The sequence below is a fragment of the Mesoplodon bidens genome (genome assembly GCF_964165515.1).
Source record: "Mesoplodon bidens genome assembly, chromosome: 15".
In the NCBI taxonomy this organism is placed as follows: Eukaryota; Metazoa; Chordata; class Mammalia; order Artiodactyla; family Ziphiidae; genus Mesoplodon; species Mesoplodon bidens.
This window is the reverse complement of record NC_138171.1, coordinates 24541441-24553953: the sequence shown is the minus strand read 5'-3', so window position 1 is coordinate 24553953 and position 12513 is coordinate 24541441. Positions and strand designations below refer to the sequence as shown.

The 12513-nt window shown below is 37.5% G+C and overlaps 1 protein-coding gene across 7 annotated transcripts in view; it reads right to left on the bottom strand.

The window, feature by feature from the left end:
- Positions 1-12513, bottom strand: part of NCOA6 (nuclear receptor coactivator 6) — a 108072-nt gene that overhangs the window by 49298 nt on the left and 46261 nt on the right. For 5 of the 7 annotated variants that reach the window (XM_081256776.1, XM_081256778.1, XM_081256779.1 and 2 more), the window contains 3 exons: positions 11270-11375; positions 4856-5137; positions 821-976 (listed from right to left, as the gene is read on the bottom strand). In XM_081256776.1, the coding sequence (XP_081112902.1) occupies positions 821-976; positions 4856-5090 (391 nt within the window). In that variant the 5' untranslated portion in view covers positions 5091-5137; positions 11270-11375. The remainder of the gene's footprint in view (positions 1-820; positions 977-4855; positions 5138-11269; positions 11376-12513) is intronic. The other 2 variants (XM_081256781.1, XM_081256777.1) reach the window with 1 other exon arrangement.

The window sequence follows — 12513 nt, the reverse complement described above, 5'->3', positions numbered from 1 at the left end:
CTGAGGAGGCTAGAATAGATAGCAAAGAAGAAGGAGGAGAGTTGTAAAAGATAAGGCTAGATGAGAAAGGTAGATGTCAGACCATGCAAAGCCTGAGGTCACGATAAGGAGTTTGGTCATTATTCTGTGAATAGCAAGCCACAGCAGGGTTTTAAGCTGTGTGTGTGTGTGTATACTCCATATTTTCATTTTTATTTATTTATTTATTTATTATTATTTACTGTTGCAGCCTCTCCCGTTGCGGAGCACAGGCTCCGGACGCGCAGGCTCAGCAGCCATGCTCACAGGCCCAGCCGCTCCGCGGTATGTGGGATCTTCCCGGACCGGGGCACAAACCCGGGTCCCCTGCATCGGCAGGCGGACTCTCAACCACTGCGCCACCAGGGAAGCCCCATATTTTCATTTTTAAAAGATCACTCTGTCAAAAGCATCTGAAAAATGAATACTGCTACAAAAGGATTGTTCAGGGCCTCCTAGTCTCTGTTAGATAAATAAATACTAAATAAGGCTTATTGGGTGGAAGGAAGCAACTGAAATTAGATATTCTTTAAAAGACAAATCAGTCCTTGGTTAGGGTACCAGTAAAATCAAAGTCTGACAGAATGACAGCCAACATCAGGCAAGGAAATGGAGTCTGAGGCTGTGGATGCTGAAGCGTCAGGACCCAACCAGAGCCTCAATTCCTCTTTATCTTAAGATGCTGCAATGTAAAGCACAGGTGACATGAGTTATTTGGCATTCTGAATTCAACTTGAGAGGAACAGACAAAGCAGCACATGCTATATTCTACTGTTCCTATAATCTGGGTCCAGACATGCACCTTCAATCTGAACGGAGAGAATTCCCAGATCCCGAAGCTGCTGGTTGTTGCTCTGAGCCAGGATCCGAAGCCGCTCCGCTGCTTCCCGGGGGATGTTGAATGTCACACGCACGCTGTTCCAGGGCTCTACCTTCTGTACCTTTAGCTTGCTGGATTCTTGGTCGTGAAAGAAAGAGAATAATATTAGTAATCTTTTAGCCAACAGAAGACATGGAATGAACAACAACAACAAAGTAAAAGAACAAGGTAGAATACCAGCATGGAGTAGCTGAGAGAGTTTAAGCTTTGGTATCAGATAGACTTTATTATTATTATTATTTTGTTTTTTTATAAATTTATTTGTTTTATTTATTTATTTATCCATCCATCTATCTATTTATTAATTTTTGGCTGCTTTGGGTCTTCGTTGCTGCGTGCAGGCTCTCTCTAGTTGCAGTGAGTGGGGGCTACTCTTCGTTGTGGAGCACGGGCTCTAGGCACACGGGCTTCAGTAGTTGTGGCTCGCGGGCTCTAGAGTGCAAGCTCAGTAGTTGTGGCACGCAGGCTTAGTTGCTCCGCGGCATGTGGGATCTTCCCGGACCAGGGCTCAAACCCGTGTCCCCTGCATTGGCAGGCGGATTCTTTTTTTTTTTTTTTTTTTAATTTAATTTTATTTTATTTTATTTTATTTTTTTTAATTAGTTTCTGCTTTATAACAAAGTGAATCAGTCATACATATACATCTGTTCCCACATCCCTTCCCTCATGCATCTCCCTCCCTCCCACCCTCCCCATCCCACCCCTCCAGGCGGTCACAAAGCACCGAGCTGATCTCCCTGTGCTCTGGCAGGCGGATCCTTAACCACTGTGCCACCAGGGAAGCCCAGACTTTAAATTTAATCCCAGCTGTACCACTTAGCACCTGGGTGACCATGAACAAGTTACTTCACATTTCTGAAACTTCTTTCTCGTCTCTAAAACCATGAAAAAACTACTTCATGAGACTGTGAGTGTTAAATGAGATAATAATATGCCAAAAATCTAGCACAGGATCTGACACACCATAGGCACTAAATAAATGGAAAGCAGTAAGATGGAGTAAGAAACATAAGAGAGAACGGAGAGACAAGTTTAAATTAACAGAATAAGGTCTACTTCTGGACTCAGTTCAATGTATATGAACTGAGAAGCTAAGAATATTCAAGTTTCAAATTTCAAGTGAAATTTTATAAAAATTTAACTGGCAGATACGCCAATTGTAAGATATTAGGGAATCTGTAGCTATAATTCACTAAACTTGTTTAAAGAAAGAGCACTAAAAAGGAAAATAGTAGATTCACTTATAAAATGTTAAGCAATTTTACTTCTTCAAACGAAACAATTGAAATTTTAATACTCATATTTAAATTTTCACTGGGCATCTCTGTGAAAGATATTCATAGAGGGAGCAAACATTTCTTCCAATATCCTATAAATGCTTCAATTTAAGGAAGGCTTAAATCTTGATTCTTTATGTCTCTCATTTTTAATCTTTTTCTACTTTAAACAATTTCCACTGAAGCATACCAAACTGAGGAGAAAAGCAACATAAACTTGACAACTACATTTCAGTTAGGATATGAAAACATTATATTTCAGCAAATCTGAAAAGTCAATGCAAACTTTAGAACATGTTTTTAAATTAAGATGCAAAAGTTAAACTAATTGAGGAGGTAATGTTTTCTGTAATTATATTTCACAGTTGGAAAGCAAATCCCAGGTCCAGTTAGATAATAAAAAAACATTTTTTCCCCCACAACCCCATACAAAATAATTTTCTCTTTTGTTATAAACTCAGCTACATTAAATCTCTTGTATCCTCCATTCAATTATACATTCCAGTATTGAGAAAATGGTCATACAGGAATATCTATTCTCAAAATAAGAAATATATATGGATACAGGAAAGTGCCTACATGTTGCCTAAAGCCACTGCCACCTCCAAAACCATTATGCGTTATACATTTATCCAGACATGGAGTCTACTTGTTCTTATGTGGAAAAAAGAGATCATTTGCTAAGAGCAGAAGGTTAGTACAATCACAGAGCTTTAGGAAGGATTATGAAATATTTAGTTTAAGTCTATTTTATAGGTGAGGAAACTGAAGCCCAGAAAGTCTAAGAGATTTGCTCAGAATCCAGTGGCTACCTAGCAGCATCATGGCATCAGAATCCAGCTCCGCTTTTCAGGTCATTTTTCTTTCCATGATATTTATGCATCCAAACAGCAAAAGGCAGGGAGCTTGAGATCCTGGTACCACAGAGTATAGATGCTTCAGGGCTTCTTCCCAGTCTGAACAGTACTGGAATCTTATACTTACGTGGTCTAGACAAACGTTAAATTTGCTTATGACATTATCTACTTGTGATAAGCCTGCAGAAAAATCTTTAACTGTAACAGTTACATTTTATCAAAATTTTTAACTTCCATTGTATTTGAGAACATCTGACTTAAAATACTTTTTGGATCAAGACTGTAACTGATAACCATAAGTCTGAGTCTGCTAATTTATTTAAAAGCCATTAATAAACTAATTCAGCAATTTAAAAACAAGAAAAAAATGTGGATAATTAAGAGCAATGAGCAGGACTTCCCTGGTGGTCCAGTGGTTAAGAATCCGCCTTCCAATGCAGGGGACACAGGTTTGATCACTGGCTGGGGAACTAAGATCCCAAATGCTGTGGGGCAACTAAGCTCGTGCGCTGCAACTACTGAGCCCGTGCGATCTGGAGCCTGCGCCCCACAACTAGACAGCCTGAGTGCCACAACTACTGAGCCTGCGAGCTCTAGAGCCCAAGCGCCAAAACTAGAGAGAAGCCCACGTGCTGCAATGAAGAGTCTGTGTGCCACAATGAAAGATTCCACATGCCACAACGAAGATCTCACGTGCCTCAACTAAGACCCAACACAGCCAAATAAATATTTTTTAAAAAAAGAGCAATGAGCAATGAACAATTTCAGGTGCAGCTAGCCCTTAAGATATGATATATTATGACATGATTATGGTGATAATTACAACTTTCACCATAGAAGTCTCTAATACTATGTTAAATAATCCAGAACTATAGAGAAGTCTTATATAACATAGTAAAAGAAAGACCCTTGGAAAAAAAGACAGCTCTCCTCCTGACATCAATTATAATGAATAAGACCCCAAAAACCTAAAGAAGTTGGTTAGCACTGAATCAAATCAAGATCTGTGATAAAAGGATAAAATCTAGGCTTTGTACTATGTCTGAAGGGATTAAATAATTGTGCTACCCAGAAAATATGGAGAACATCTAAACCAAAGTTGACAAGCACAACTTCCCACAAGACCACTACAGGTTATCTAAATGTGTGAAGAGGACAGATGGGACTGTCGTGAGGGGAAGGCCTGCCTTCAGTGGCAGCTGCTACTCAGCACCACCTGGGATAGGAGAGCTCAATGTTATCTGACCTTTCCTGTTTAAAGACAAATCTAAAATCTGAATTTTAATGTAAAATATCTCATTTTTCAAAGCAGTGGCAATGAAATTCAAACATTAAAAAAAAAAAAACCCAAAAACTAAAGTGGACCATAACACATGGCTGCACATGGATACACACAGCAGGCTATCGGTTAACCTCTGACCTAAAATTTAAAAGAACAAATTTCAAGTTCATTTTAAGTAGAACCATGGAGTAAAAGATTTTTGTAAGTTTTAAGTCACCTCAAAGATCCAGTCTTACTTCTTCATTTTATAGGTAAGGAAACTAAAGACCAGAGAGCTAAAATTAGATAGAATTACTCCTATCCATTAGAACAGATAATTTAAGGATTACTATGCTAAGTAATGCTTTATTATGTTCAGTTACTCCATATACTTAAAAAAATACAACAGCATTTCTATTAAAAAAAAAATCCTAAAATTCCAACTTTGCAATTAAAATCAGCCTTTCAACCTAGTACAACCACAGTTGTACTTTGTAAAACTCGAGATAACCATAGAAGGACAATTCAAAGAGTAACAAGAAGGAAAAATAAAGCAAATTACCCATGTGTAACAAATTGGGCACGTTCTCCAATATTGTGTCCAATTTCCATTTGAAGTCTTTATCATCTATATTTCCTTTGAAGGCCACAAAGATTGTGGAATCCTCCAAAATACTATCACTTTTTGAGTCATCATCTTCTAGTCCAGAGTCAAAATCCATCTCTGAGTCCTCCACTGTTGATGAACACAAGGAAGTATAGATGTCTTCTAAGTTTGGAAGGTCATCCAAAACCATGGTGAATATTATTCCAGAAGCATATGCCAAGTGGACAATAAAAAAACCTTTGAAAACAGAAGATACAAAAAGCATTACAATGCATAATTACACAGTCAACAATGTATAATTATAGTTCTATGAAAACTATAATTTATTTACTTCCAAGTAATAAGGAAGTACTATAAAAATTAAGAAATTACAGAGAGGATAAGCTAGTTTAATTAAGATATTCTATAATAGTTCTTAAAGATACCAGAAACAAAAATATACCACTTTTAAATAAAATTCCTTTTATTTTGTCAGCCTAGAATATGGGCAGAAGGGAACTAAGGATCACAAGAAAATAAAATAGGTATTTTCTGAGAATTAATTCATATAAGCCTTTTGGTTGACCCCCATAGAGCAAGATTGGGGTTGACGCCAAGACTCCCCTTACTCCTGTCCTAACAAAAGCTTCAGAGCAGCCAAGGTTTCTAAAGCCCTCTGCTTTAACCTGCAAAGGACAACTTGACCTAACTAAGAGCATCTGCAGCACTACCTAAAATCCTAAAGTCTTTCATGAGGACCATTTAAAACAACTTTTAAAGGGTTATTAATAGTCACATAGCTGAAAATAATGATTCAGAAACAAAACAAAGACACAAAAATTTTAAAATACTTTTGCAAAAGGAAAATAAGTGGTTAACACATATTTACAGAGGCAAAGAACTATGTCTAGGACAGAACTAAATTACTTTTTAACTTTTAGGTCTAGGGAAGTCACATTTTCTGCTGTTTTCAGTTATGTTGCCTACCAAAGAGTACACAAATATTAAAGACCACACCATGTGGCCGTTTCCTCCATTATCTTTGGGATTGATGATCACATCCTTAACCCAAAAGTGAATGAATGAATATTAATTTTCAGCACTTGTGTGAAGCAAGAATGGTACAGAAACTTAAGAACCTCACACAAATCTTCTAATTTAAAAAAAATTCCCTATACAAAGCATAATTACAGCTTTTTTTTTTTAAAGATTGATAAGAAAAAAAGGACTGAAAATAAACCCACTAAAATGCAAATAGTGATTGTGCTAGGTTGGTAAGATTGTTGGTAAATTTTTTTTTCCTATTTTCCAAAAACGCTGTAAGTCATTAGGAAAATGCAAAGCTAAATATGCTGTAATATGGTTATACTACTTGCATAAATAGAAAAAAAGTATCAACTTTTTAAAACTGTTTAACTTTTCTTTTTAAAATAATCACTAAACTTCAAGAGCAAAGGCTTTTCAAAAACCAAACCTAAGCAATTTTAAGGGGGAAAATTCCTCTGTTGTAAATAAATATGGAAAAAAACTTTTACATTTGAGCAGAGCATCTTATAGTCTGGCAATTATAACCTTTCCTAGTACCATCAGTGTTATAAAGGAACAGTGTAATTTGGATGGTTAAGAAAAAACAGCATTCAGGACTTCCCTGGTGGCACAGTGGTTAAGAACCAGTCTGCCAATGCAGGGGACATGGGTTCGAGCCCTGGTCCGGGAAGATCCCACATGCCACGGAGCAACTAAGCCTGTGTGCCACAACTACTGAAGCCCGCGCGCCTAGAGCCCAGGCTCTGCAACAAGAGAAGCAACCACAATGAGAAGCCCCTGCACCACAACGAAGGGTAGCCCCTGCTCACTGCAACTAGAGAAAGACCGTGCACAGCAATAAAGACCCAAAACAGCCAAAATTTAGGAAAAAAAAAAAGTATACAATTCAATTTTTAAAAAGGAAAGCTTTAAAAAAATAAAGAAAAAACAGCTTTCAGAAAATCCTTTATAAATACCATTGCCATTAGTCAACTGCCATCTACATTTTACAGATATTAAAGAACTTTAGAGGTAAATAAACAAAACTAAAAAAGATTTTTAGGGCTTAAAAGCTGCTGCTTGGAAATTCCCTGGCGGTCCAGTGGTTAGTGCTCCACACTTCCACTGCAGGGGGAACAGGTTCAATCCCTGGTCGGGGAACTAAGATCCTGCATGCTGCGTGGTGAGGCCAAAAACAAAAACAAAAACCCCCTGCTGCCCAGCAGAAAGAAGTCTGATTGCTGAAAATGCCTGAAAAACTGTAGCTATTTAACAGCTGTTCCAAAGTTGAAACAACTGCAAGACGGGAATTTAAAATTTAAGACATGTTTTCCAAAAGAACCTTTAACTGGAAAGGAGAAAACCAACTAAAAAACCTGCACTTTGATAGTCTTCTGAAGAGGTTGTTGGTCATGCCACGAAGTCTGTGTATTCAGATATGGAAAACCCTCAACTGGTAGACAAGAAGTCAGCTAATTCAAATTCAGGAATTATCAGTTTAACAGTACTATGGGCATTATACAGGTGCTTAAAAAAAACCCACAAGAAATAGAAAGTCAGTCTATGAAAAAAATTACTGGCCTTCCCTACAAAAAAAATTTTTTAAAGAAACTTCTTCCGGGCTTCCCTGGTGGCACAATCGTTAAGAATCTGCCTGCCAATGCAGAGGACATGGGTTCAAGCCCTGGTCCGGGAAGATCCCACATGCCGCAGAGCAACTAAGTCCGTGTGGAGCAACTAAGCCCGTGCACCACAACTACCGAGTTTGTGCTCTAGAGCCCGCAAGCCACAACTACTGAAGCCCACACACCCTAGAGCCCGTTCTCCGCAACAAGAAAAGCCACCGCAATGAGAAGCCCATGCACTGCAACGAAGAGTAGCCCCTGCTCACCGCAACTAGAGAAAGCCCGCGTGCAGCAACGAAGACCCAATGCAGCCAAAAATAAATAAATTTATAAAAATTTTAAAAAAAGATACTTCTTCCAGATAACATATTCTTTGAGATTAATGCCCACTTAAACTCTAAGGATTTATTATCAAAATAATGGAGTAATCTTTGAGTGAAAATGTAGTTCAGTGAAAACTCTCTCCAAGAGTATAGGTGACTAGCTCAAGAAACTCATTTGCTTATTTATGGTCATCTATCATGAGCATGTGCTATTTCTTTGTGTTTGCTAAGATTAACCACCAGTTATCTTGCTCACCCACATAATTTCCAGATTACCTACTGATTTAACTTCTTATTGGGGCTATTCTGATTTTTTATAAAGAATCTAAAAACAAATATGATATTCAGGAGAAATTTTAAAAGCAAGCATATTATTTATTCTACTTGTCCAAGGTAGAATGAAAAAGATTTTCAAATGAAATCATTTCAGGAGCCAAAGAGCCAGTTGATAAAGGAAAGCTTTTTTTATGGAAGAATGCCAACTTAAATATAAAAAGATGGTATCATTAGAAAACCCACAGTTTTGCAATCCCTAATAAAATAATTCAGGCAAGGATCATCAGTAAGGAAAAAACACTATGTGAAAATTTGACAGAGTTCTGGATAGTTACACGATATCAAAGTATCATCCCAGATACCTGCTGCTTAGCAAAGGGAAAACTGTAACTTCACAATGGAAAGACTTGACTTCTACCACTTGAACGCAATGATCCACCTCAGCATCATTAACAGAGAAACAATCAGAAATTATGTACAATATTAAGTGCACAGCATTACCTATGAAATATTCCTGCCAAAATGTTTAACCTGAATCTAACAAGTTTTTAACAGGAGACAGAGGAACAAGTTAAAGAACACCATGAGGAAATAATTAGACAAATCTAGAGTGTAGGATTTCTACAGCACAATTGGCTTGGCCTCTTCAATAAGTCAGTGGTCACAGGGGAAAAAAAGGGTGGGTAAAACTGTTCTACATTAAAAGAGACTTAAGAGCCTTAAAAATCAAGTGCAATGGGGACTTCTCTGGTAGTTCAGTGGTCGAAGAATCCACCTTCCAATGCAGGGGATGCGGGTTCGATCCTTGGTCAGGGAACTAAGATTCCACATGCTGCAGGGCAACTAAGTCTGTGCACTCTAGAGCCCTCACACCATAGAGAGCACGTGTGTGCTGCAACAACTGAGCCCACGCGCTCTGGAGCCCGCATGCCACAACTAGAGAGAAGTCCATGCCACAACGAAGAGCTCACCTGCCACAACTAAGACCCAATGCAGCCAAATAAATAAATATTTTTTTAAAAATATCAAATGCAATGTACAGTACTTTATTGGATCTTGGTTTGAAAAAAAACAGATGCAAAGCACATTTTTAGGATAATTAGGGAATTATTACTGATTTTGCTAGGTGTGATGATAATGGTGCTGTGGTTATTTTTGGACAATGTTCTTTTTTTTTTCAGTACGCGGGTCTCTCACTGTTGTGGTCTCTCCCATTGCAGAGCACAGGATCCGGATGCGCAGGCTCAGCAGCCATGGCTCACAGGCCCAGCCGCTCCGCGGCATGTGGGATCCTCCCGGACCGGGGCACGAACCCGTGTCCCCTGCATTGGCAGGCAGACTCTCAATCACTGCGCCACCAGAGAAGCCCACAATGTTCTTATTGTCTCTTAAGACATGCATACTGAAGCATTTATTTATTTTTTTGGCCACGCCACGTGGCACGAGGGATCTCAGTTCCCTAATCAGGGATCAAACCCGTGCCCCCTGCAATGGAAGCACAGAGTCTTAACAACTGGACTGCCAGGGAAGTCCCAAGAGATGCATACGGAAGCATTTTGAGGTAAAATGTCATGATGTCTGCAATTTAATCTTGAAAATAATTGACGAAAAAACAGATTAATCAAATATAACAAAATGTTAATAATGGCTAATTATAGGTGATGAGTATACAGGTGTTCATTATATTTTTATTTGTACTATAAATTACATATATTTGAAATTGATCTTAATAGAGAGTTAATTGTTTGTTTGTTTTTATTTTTTTAATTTTTATTTATCTTTTTTTTTTCTCGGTACGTGGGCCTCGCGCTGTTGTGGCCTCTCCCGTTGCGGAGCACAGGCTCCGGACGCGCAGGCTCAACGGCCATGGCTCACAGGCCCAGCCGCTCCACGGCATGTGGGATCTTCCCGGACCGGGGCACGAACCCGTGTCCCCTGCATCGGCAGGCGGGCTCTCAACCACTGCGCCACCAGGGAAGCCCTGTTTGTTTTTTTTTAAAAGGAAAAAGAGGACTTTCCTGGAAGTCCAGTGGTTAAGACTCCATGCTCCCAATGCAGGGGGCACAGGTTCAATCCCTGGTGGGGGAAGATCCCACATGCCATGTGGTGTGGCCAAAAAAAAAAAAAAAAGGAAAAAGCAAGCATATCAGAAACATAGTACTGCTCCATGGTAAAACTCTGCCAGACATCAGGAATGCTAAGAAGCTTATCTATGAACATCTTCCAAATCACAGTATGTTTTAAAAATAAACATATTTGAACATATATATTTATAAATATATAAATTTATATCATATATATTACATATATTTAATTACTTACACCTGTCTTTTCTGATTTAAATATATATTTTATATGTATATTTATATATATTCAGATTCCTATGTGAATAATGGTTAAAAGATTGTCACAGACTATTCAGATTATCTGCCATTTGAGCAAAAAGACAAGACGCTATTATGCACTTCAGAAATCACAAATTCATATACCTACAGGAGTCAGGCACGTAAAGTAAATAAGAGAAGAGCACTGAATATTAAATGCATTTGCACATACTGTATGAATGGTTTGGGCAATAGGAAACTTGCATACCCATCTATGTTCAGCAGCTGCTACTCTGTTCCACTTTATTACTTCCTTTCTGGAGGGACAGAAGGTGTTGTGCAGGCCCAGGACTAACATTATGAATTTTAAGAATAGACTAAAATCCATATATTTCGTAAAATCTCCAAATTTTAAAATTGATTTTCATTTCTGGAAAATACTCTATGGGCCAAATGAAACACACTACAGCTGCATATGGCCCACAGGCCATCAGTTTTCAATTTCTAATTAAATCATGACTCACAAGATTGACTGATAGAACACTAGGCCCCAGTAAACTACACTGGGTTTGGTGTAGTGCTGGAGAAGACCAGGTATTTGAAACGCATTTAAGTCTTATGATGTGCCTCTTGGGAGGTCTATGGACTCCCTGAGAGAGAAAAGAAAAAAAAAAAAAAAAGAGATCAAGGTCTTAATCCCAGAGAAACAGAAGGCACTCAAACTTAGAGAATTTTTGCAATGTAACTTTGGTAGTGTCATTCCACTGCTTGGAATTAAGCTGAGCCATACTCACTCTCACATAAGGTTTCACTCACCAAAATGTCTTTCTTAATTTTTATCATTTATCCAGGTCATCTTCTAAGTCCAAACAAGCTGGCATTTTTAGGGCTTGTATTTTAAGGTAGCAGCCAAATAAAAACTCTAAAAAAAAAAAAAAAAAAAAAAAAAGGAAAAAAAGGAAAAATAAAAGTACAATATTATACAGAAATTACAGAGGTGACCCATCCTTGCATCAGAATGCAAATATCACAATTTATCAAGTCAACTTAGACATCTTCAGACAATGTTAAAATAGGGTTTTCATTAAATCTGCAAAGAATATTTTTTTTTCCTGAGATCTTAAAGCACTCATCACCAAGCAATTCGAAGAATTCAGAAGCAAAACTAAGGGACATATACCAGAATTGTGAAACTGGGACCCTAAGCCTTAGAGCCCTCCCTATACATTGATTTCTAAATCTGTCAAATTAGAACATTCTTTGACATAAATCGCAGCAATATCTTTTCAGATTCATCTCCTAGAGTAACAGAAATAAAAATAAACGAATGGAACAAAATTAAACTTAAAACCTTTTGCACAGCAAAGGAAACTGTAAACAAAAGACAACATATAGAATGGGAGAAAGTATTTGCAAACAATGTGACCGACAAAGGATCAATTTCCAAAATATAAAAACAACTCATACAACTCAATAACAAAAAAACAAACAACCCAATCAAAAAATAGGCAGAAGATCTGAATTGGGCAATTGGGATTAACATGTATACATTTATGTGTATAAAATTGATGACTAATAAGAACCTGCAGTATAAAAGAACAAACAAACAAAAAACAATACTAAACTTTCTCTGGGTTATTTGTATGGAAATATGTTAATATAAATGTTTCAGACACTACATGAAATTTCTAAGAATCTTATATGTTCTGGTATAATGTTATAAGTCATAATTCTAGTTATTACTTTAAAATGTATATCTCAGAAATAACTAAATTTCCTTGTCAACTGCATTATTATGAACTTTCATCAAATCTTTAACCATGGTCATTTTTAAGTCTTTTGTCATTTACAGACAGTTCTGGGTATACTCTGATGCTTTTGCAAATATGTTCCTATAAAAGGGTTTCATCTTCAAGGAATTCATGCAAAAGACTGACAAGTACAGGTTCCTGGTAACTGACTATACTGCTGAACTGAATGAATAAGCATTTTCAGAACTCTAATGGAAAACTGATGAATTCATAAAAGTGCTAACAAAAGATCAAGATAAAAAAATTAAT